Below are 8,206 nucleotides of genomic sequence, written 5' to 3' on the forward strand. Positions count from 1 at the left end.
AATTGGGGGGAATTTTGGGGGGATGGGGAAAAATAAGGGGGAAAATGGGGGAAAATAATGGGGGAAATTATGGGGGAAACTGGGAAAAACTGGGGGGATTTGGGGGATTTTGGGAAAATTTGGGAAAAACGGGGAGAATAATGGGGGAATTTGGGGGAAATTATGGGGAAAATGGGGGAATAATGAGGCAAATAATGGGGAAAATTTGGGGGAATAAAGGGGGAAATAATGGGGGGAAATAATGGGAAAAAAGGGTGGAAAATGGGGAAAAATGGGGAAAATTTGGGGGAAATAATGGGGAAAAATGGGGTTGTAAGGGGGAAAATAATGGGGGGAAGTAATGGGGGGAAGAATGGGAAAAAAGGGTGGAAAATGGGGAAATAATGGGGAAATAATGGGGAAAATAATGGAAAAATAATGGGGGGAAATGGGGGAATAATGGAAAAATAATGGGGAAATGGGGGAATTATGGGAAAATAATGGGGAAAAGGGGAATAATGGGAAAATAATGGGGAAATAATGGGGGGAAATGGGAAAATGGGGGAATAATGGGAAAACAATGGAGAAATGGGGAAAAAATGGGAAAATAATGGGGAAATAATGGGGAAATAATGAGGAAATAATGGGGAAAATGGGGGAAAATCGAGGTGGAGGAAAGGGGATGGGGAAAAAAGTGGATGGAAAGAAAAAGGGGATGGGGAGAAAAAAATTGGATTGTGGGGGAAAAAGGAGGTGGGGAAAAGGGGGAAAAGGGGATGGGGAAAAAAAGAGAATTGGAAAAAAAAAGGGGATGGGAAAAAAAAGGGAATGAAAGGAAAAAGGGGAAAAAAGGCAAGAAGGGAAAAAGGGGACTGGGGAAAAAAGGAAATTGGGGGAAAAATTAGGGGAAAAAATTAAGAGAAAAAAGGGGAAAGAAACAAAAAAGGGGAAATAAATAAAAAAGGGGCTGGGGGAGAAGGAAAAAGGGACCCCGGGGTGGGGAGGGGTCCCAGCTCACCTGCAGGGGCCACCCTGAGGATCTCCCACTCCTTGGAGTCGTTGGGGTCGGGCACCCCCAGCTCCTCCTCGGGCTCCAGCCGCGACACGATGTTGGGCTTGGGGATGGGGAAATCTGCCCCAAAAGCACCAAAAAGCACCAAAAAACACCAAAAAAAGGGAAATTCAGGATGGATGGGGCTCCGTCCCAGCAGGATTTGCAGGTAAAACCGACGGGTTTCGTCCCCCTGGGTTTGATTTTTTGGGTTATTTTGGGGAGGGGGGTTTTGGAGGAGGATTTTGGGGGAGGATTTTGGGGGAGATTTTGGGGAGAGGTTGCAGGAGGATTTTGGATTTTGGGGGATTTCGTTCCGTTCTCCTCCTCCTCTTCTTCATCCCTACTCTGTTCTTCTCCTCTTCTTCATCCCTATTCTGTTCTCCTCTTCTTCATCCCTACTCCGTTCTCCTCCTCCTCCTCTTCATCCCTGTTCTGTTCTGCTCTTCTTCATCCTCATTTTGTTCTTCTCCTCTTCCTCTTCTTCATCTCCATTCTGTTCTTCTCCTCTTCTTCATCCCCATTCCGTCCTTCTCCTCCTCCTCCTCTTCATCCCTATTCTGTTCTCCTCTTCTTCATCCTCATTCCATTCTCCTCTTCCTCCTCTTCTTCATCCTCATTCTGTTCTCCTCTTCCTCCTCTTCTTCATCCCCATTCCGTTCTCCTCCTCCTCCTCTTCATCCCTGTTCTGTTCTCCTCCTCTACATCCTCTCTATTCCGTTCTCTTCCTCCTCTTCTTCATCCTTACTCCGTCCTTCTCCTCCTCCTCCTCTTCATCCCTATTCCATTATTTCTCTTCCTCTTCTTCATCCCTGCTCTGTTCTCCTCCTCCTCCTCTTCATCCCTGTTCAGTTCTGCTCTTCTTCATCCCCATTCCGTTCTTCTTCTCCTCCTCTTCTTCATCCCTCTTTCGTTCTCCTCCTCCTCCTCTTCTTCATCCCCATCCCGCTCTCCTCCTCCTCCTCTTCATCTCCATCTTCATCCCCTTCTTCTCCTCCTCTTCCTCCCCTTCTTCATCCCTATTCCATTCTTCTCCTCTTCTCCATCTCCTTCCTCATCCCGCTCTCCTCCTCTTCATCCTCATCCCACGCTCCTCCTCCTCCTCCTCTTCCTCCTCCTGTTCTCCATCCTCAGCCTCTCCTTCTCCTCCTCTTCCTCCCCTTCTTCATCCCCATTTTGCTCTCATCCTCCTCCTCATCCCCCTTTCTTTTCCTCCTCCTCCATCTCCATCCTCACCTCGTTCTCCTCCTCTTCCTCCCCTTCTTCATCCCTATCCCATTCTCCTCCTCCTCCTCCTATTCTCCATCTCCAACCTCCATCCTCAGCCCATTCTCTTCCTCCTCTTCTTCATCCCCATCCCTTTCTCCTCCTCCATCTCCATCCTCACCCCGCTCTTCCTCCTCCTGTCCTTCATCCCCACCCCCTCTCTCCTCCTCCTCCTGTCCGGACTGGGAGCACCGGGAAAGGCCCCGGCTGTGGCGCTGTGCGGGGCAGCAGGGGAGGGCCCGGGGCTGCCGGTGCCACGGGAACACGAGCGGCACCGGGGGCGCTCCACAAGCATTTACCGCGCAATAAACGAAAGAACGGGGGCGATAAAAACCTGCGAAATCCGCGCCGAGACCGCGGCCGCGCCATGACCGCGGCCGTGATGGGACGAGGCGGGGTCGCCCCTCAGCGCCGCCCTGGCCAATCAGCGCGCGGAAAACAATGAGTGACAGGGCATTCAGCCAATCAGAACGAGCGCTGGGCTTTGGGCGGGAAAATCAACCAATGGCAGCGAGGGGCGGGCTCTGCGCGGGGTATATAAGGGGTCTGTGAGGGGGGGCAGTAACGCCTCAAGATGGCGAGGGGAAGGAATGGGCTTGGAATGTCCGAGAATGTTCCAGAATGTTCTGGAGGCCAAGAAATGGCTGTGGGTGAGTTGGGGATGGAGCAGGGACGCCCCCGCAGGACCCTGAGAGCGGCACGGAGCTGTTTGAGTGGCTCCAGGTGGGACCCCCGGCCTGTTCCTGAGGGGTTCCGTGCCTGTGGTTTACAAGATTTCAGCATTTCCTCCTAAAATTCCTCCCCCTGGAAAAGGCACGGGGCGTTCCCACCTGGATGGGAGTTAATTTAATCACGTTTGGGCACTTGGTGGTGTCACCAAATCCTGCCGTTGGTTCCTTTGGGGCTGTTCTGCCTTCACCATATGCCCCCCCAAAAAGCCAAATTTAAGCCCAAAAGGGAGTTTTTAAAATTCCTGAATTTTGGGATGAGATTCAGACGGACGTGGCAGCGAAACAAACCTGGGATTGTGGGGAGAATCCCCCGTTTTTCACCTTTTATTCTGGAAAACCCCTGCCCCACGTCCGCCTCTTGAACCCCGCCAGCGCCAAGCCCACCCCCAAAAACAAAAAGCCAAAATTTCCCCAAATTTAGAGAGATTTTTAAACCAATGTCAGGATGCAAATGGCAGTGATGCAAACGGGGCGGGGGCGGGGTGGTGGAACTCTCACGTTCCTCACCTTTTATTCTGCAAAACCCCCCAAAAAAAGGGGGGAAATCCCCCCAAAATCCCACCCTCAGCTCCAGGAGGGGTCGTAGCCCGTCCAGTCCGAGGGGGGGGCCAGAAAGACGCGGCGGCCCCGGCACACGAAGCTGACGACGCCGCGGTAGCCGGCGCGGGGGACGCCGGATTTGAGGTCGTCCATCAAGCCCAACGCTTTGGCCAAAGCCTTGAAGGAATCCCTGCCCCGGTACTGGAGCCTGACCGCCCCCAAATCCCTCCCCGAATCCTTCTGCAGCTCCTCCAGGTGGATCTCGGGCGCGGAGTAAACCTGCTGCAGGAAGAATCGCTCGTACTCGTCCTTTTTGAGGTAAGAAAGGTCCATTTGGGTGAAAGGCACGAAGCGGTCGTTGAGTTTGATGAACTTTAAGTACTGGTCGTAGAACTGCCCGTGGCTCACGCCCTTGCGGCCGAAGGTCATCGTCCTGGACACCTCGGGCCGGACGCACGCCCGGCCGCGCCGCTGCTCGGGCTGCCGCATCCAATCATCCCAAAACGCCGGCGGCCATTTGGGCTCCAGCTCATCCCAGAGCTCGGCCAGCAGCAGCCAGCCCAAACCGGGGAAGAAGTCGGTGCGGTAGAGCAGCTCGGCCCTGCCGGCGTCCACCAAGCCCTCCTTGCCGTTGTCGTTCCACGCCGAGGCGCACCACAGGCTGCGGTCCTCCTGCAGCAGCGGCAGCACCGCCTGGAAGTACTCGAAGAAATCCGGCGCCACCTCCAAGTCGTCCTCCACCACGATGGCGGCGCGGTAGCGGAAGGTGCGGAACACCTGCCCCAGCGCCCAGCGGTAGTGCCGCGAGATCTTGTAGTAGCCCTGGAACTTGCGGTGCTCCGGCGGCACCGGCACGTCGCTGAGGTCGGGCTGCCGGATGTGCGCCACGGCCGCGCCGTACGAGGCGATGACGGCGGCAGTCTCGGCGTGGCCGCAGTCCTGCGAGACGATCACCGGGAAGCGCCGCGCGCTGGGCCGGTAGCGCAGGATTTTATCCAGGCAGCGCCGCACCGAGCTGCGGTCGCAGGCCAGCACCAGCACCGGCAGCACCGGCGGCTCCCCGGCGCCGGTGGTGGGGATTTGAGCCGGTTTCTCGGGCGGTTTTGGCGTCTTTTGGGCGGGTTTCGGCGTCCTGTGGCGCTGCAGCCGGCCGAGCTGCTGGATCTGCAGCAGCAGGTCGCGCTGCAGGCGCAGCTCGGCCTCGGCGTCCTGCGCCAGCTGCAGCAGCTGCGCCGGCAGCAGGCGCGAATCGGGGCCGAACTGCGGGTGCTGGGGGCTCGGCAGGCTCCCGGGGCGGCTCCAGAGGAAGAGGAGCAGCAGCCCGTTCCAGGCGAGGAAGAGCGCGGCACCCAGCAGAGCCAGGCTGCTCTTCTTGAGCATCCTTCACATGGGGCTGGGGAAAAGGAGGAAATTCGGGGTTAAAAATGGGGAAAAAAGAGAAATTTGGGGTTAGAAATGGGAGATAATGAGCAATTCTGGCAATTTGGAGGAGAAAAAGTAAAAAATCTCAATTTTTGGGTCAGCAGAGCCCAAACTGCTCTTCTTGAGCATCCTTCACATGGGGCTGGGGGAAAAGGAGGCAAAAAAAGAAAATTTGGGTTAAAAACGGAGTTAGAAAAGGGGGAAACCAGAAATTCAGGGTTAAAAATGGAGAAAAAAAAGGGGAATTTGGGGTCAGAAATGAGGTTCGAAATGGAGGAAATGGGCAATTCCCAAGTTTCAGGTGTGGCAAAGTCACAGTTCCTAAATTAGAGGCACAAAATGGCAAAATTTATGAATTTTAAGTGAGGAAAAGTGAAAATTATTAAATTTTCAAGCACAAAAAAAGTAAAAAAAATCCCAATTTTCAGGCACAAAAAAACCAACCAAAATTCCCAATTTTTGGGTCAGCAGAGCCCAAACTGCTCTTCTTGAGCATCCTTCACATGGGGCTGGGGGAAAAGGAGGAAATTTGGGGTTAAAAATGGGGAAAAAGAGAAATTTGGGGTTAGAAATGGGGAAAAAAGGAGCAATTCCAGGAATTTGGAGGAGAAAAAGCCAAAATTCCCAATTTTCAGGCATGGAAAAGTCAAAAATTCCTAAATTAGGAGCACAAAAAAGCCAAAATTCCCAATTTTCAGTCATCTAAAATTCACTATTTCTAAATTAGAGGCACAAAAAAAGCCAAAATTCCCAAATTTCAGGCCCCAAAATTCCCTTTTTATGCCCCCAAAATTCTTCCTCAAAAGAAGAATTGAAACTTTGTGATTCAAATAAATAAAAATTCATAATAATACCCAAAAAATCCCCCAAAAATTAATTTAGAAAAAGGGGAAAAAGTGGGGGAAAAGCAAATTAAATCCTGCTAAAAAAAAATCCCTAAAATTAAAAATAAATCTCATTAAAATGCCCCAAAATTGCTTTAAAAATGAGAAAAAAAAATGAAATTTGAGGTTCCCACCCCAAATTTCACTGAGGGTGAAAGAATTCCTAAAAATTCCTGAAAATTCTTTTTAAAAAGAGGCAAAACTCTTAAAAAAAGGAGGAAAAAATCAAATTGAGCCCTCACCAATCCAAGGGCAGAGTCCAATCCTGTTAAAAATTAATTTAAAATCCTGTTTAAACGTTAATTTTTAATTAACTTAAATGTTAAAAATTAATTTCAGTGTTAAATTTGAATTTTAAATCCTGTTAAACGTTAGCTTGCACTTAATTTTAATATTAAAATTTAATGTAAATTGAATTTTCATGTGAAAATGTAATTTTAAATGCTGTTAAATATTGATTTAAAATTATTTTTACCATGAAAATTCAATTTAAAATCCCGTGAATTCCAATTTCTTTCCTGTTTTCCCCCATTTTTCCCCCAAAATTCCAATTTTTTCCCCATTTCCCCCCCTAAATTCCAGGTTTTTTCCCAAAAATTCAAATTTCTCCCCATTTTTTCCCCGGTTTTTTCCCAAAATTCCAATTTTTTTCCCCATTTCCCCCCCTAAATTCCAGGGTTTTTTTCCCCAAAATTCCAATTTTTTCCCCATTTTCCCTCATTTTCTCCACAATTTTTTCCTTTTTTTTCTCCAAAACTCCAATTTTTTCCCCATTTTTTCCTACTTCTTCCCATTTTTATCCCAAATTTCCAATTTTTTGATATTTTTTCCAATTTTTCCCTCATTTTTTCACCAAAATTTCCCATTTTTCCCCCACTTTTTCACATTTTTTCCCAAAAATCCAATTTTTTCCCCATTTTTCCATCATTCTTTCCCCTTTTTTCTCCAAAAATCCAATTTTTTCCCCTTTTTTCCCCAATTTTTTTCCCCTTCCATAAATTTCTATTTTTTCCCCATTTTCCCATCATTTTTCCCTTTTTTTTTACCAAAAATCCAATTTTTTCACCAAAATTTCCCATTTTCCCCCAATTTTTCACATTTTTTCCCAAAATTCCACTTTTTCCCCCCATTTTTCCTTCCATAAATTTCCATTTTTTCCCCATTTTCCCATAATTTTTCCCTTTTTTTTGCCAAAAATCCAATTTTTTCCCCAAAATTTCCCATTTTCCCCCAATTTTTCACATTTTTTCCCAAAATTCCACTTTTTCCCCCCATTTTTCCACCTTTCTTTCCCCAAAAATCCAATTTTTTTCCCCATTTTTCCCCAATTTTTTCCCTTTTCTTCCATAAATTACCAATTTCCCCCCATTTTTTTACCATTTTTTCCCTTTTTTTTACCAAAAATCCAATTTTTCCCCCAAAATTTCCCATTTTCCCCACTTTTTGCTAGTTTTTTCCCCAAAATTCTCATTTTTTCCCCATTTTTGGGCAGCACTGACCTGTGCAGAGTGGGGGAGGGGGCGCTGGGGTTCCCCCTCCCCCCTCGGGAATTTGGGGGGAAAATTCGGGAATTTGGAGCTCCTGGAGGGGGGAGGGGCCGCAGAGATCCTGGAAAAAAAAAAAAGGGAAAAAAAATGAAAATTCCCAAATTTTGGGAGGGGGGGAGGGGTCAGAGGGGAAGAAGAAAAAACCCCAAAAAATCCTAAAAAATCCCAAAAAATCCCCAAAAAATCCTTTAAAAAATCCCAAAAAATCCCCAAAAAATCCTTTTCCCAAAATTCCCCGAATTCGCCCCAAAATCCGCGCCCTGCCCCCCCCGTACCGGCGGCGCCTTCCCGGCGACGCCGCCACTTCCGGTTGGCCGCACCGGAAGTGTCGCCATGGCAACGGCGAGGCCACGCCCACTAAGCCCGCGGTTTCTCCAATCAGAGCGCGCCAAGACGGCTAAATTATGCAAATGAAGCAGCGTGGCCACGCCTTTCAGCAGGAAACCACGCCTCCTCCGTAGGCCACGCCCCTTTTGTACAAATTTTAGCCACGTCGTCTCTTTAAGGTGTTTAAGCCACGCCCTTTTCTTTTAAACCACGCCCCCTCTTCAAACCACGCCTCTCCCCTTCAGCCACGCCTTCCCCGCGTAATTAACTCGGTTATTAATTAATTAGGGGTTAATTAAGCGCTCCCCGGAGATCGCTGAGGGCGGCTTCCGGTTGGCGGTGGGAGCGGAAGTGACGTCAGGGAAGGGGCGGGGCTTGCGGAGTTTCCCGCGCGCGCTGAGGCGGCTCCGAGAGGAGGTGGGGGAGGGGCGGATTTGGGGAATTTTGGGGGAAATTTGG

The 8,206-nt window shown here is 49.2% G+C and overlaps 2 protein-coding genes across 2 annotated transcripts in view; both read right to left on the bottom strand.

Annotated features, from left to right (window-relative positions):
- LOC121348642 (zinc finger protein 775-like) overlaps positions 1 to 2,665 on the bottom strand; it is a 3,837-nt gene extending 1,172 nt beyond the window's left edge. The window contains exons 1-2 of the mRNA XM_041458400.1: positions 2,596 to 2,665; positions 998 to 1,111 (exon numbers count right to left, since the gene is read on the bottom strand). Coding sequence (XP_041314334.1) covers positions 998 to 1,111; positions 2,596 to 2,665 — 184 coding nt within the window. The remainder of the gene's footprint in view (positions 1 to 997; positions 1,112 to 2,595) is intronic.
- MGAT1 (alpha-1,3-mannosyl-glycoprotein 2-beta-N-acetylglucosaminyltransferase) lies at positions 2,460 to 7,829 on the bottom strand. Its single transcript, XM_041458402.1, has 3 exons — positions 7,696 to 7,829; positions 7,373 to 7,481; positions 2,460 to 4,960 (listed from the first exon to the last, which is right to left on the bottom strand). Exon 3 carries the CDS (start codon positions 4,945 to 4,947, stop codon positions 3,592 to 3,594), a length of 1,356 nt encoding a protein of 451 aa, XP_041314336.1. The 5' UTR covers positions 4,948 to 4,960; positions 7,373 to 7,481; positions 7,696 to 7,829; the 3' UTR covers positions 2,460 to 3,591.
- Positions 7,830 to 8,206: the final 377 nt, after the last annotated feature.

The sequence above is a fragment of the Pyrgilauda ruficollis genome, unplaced genomic scaffold (assembly GCF_017590135.1).
Source record: "Pyrgilauda ruficollis isolate IOZ18807 unplaced genomic scaffold, ASM1759013v1 scaffold1270, whole genome shotgun sequence".
Lineage (NCBI taxonomy): Eukaryota > Metazoa > Chordata > Aves > Passeriformes > Passeridae > Pyrgilauda > Pyrgilauda ruficollis.

What these genes read in the sequence shown, in the direction of transcription:
- MGAT1 (XM_041458402.1), bottom strand. Translation starts at nt 4,947, where the DNA reads ATGCTCAAGAAGAGCAGCCTGGCTCTGCTGGGTGCCGCGCTCTTCCTC.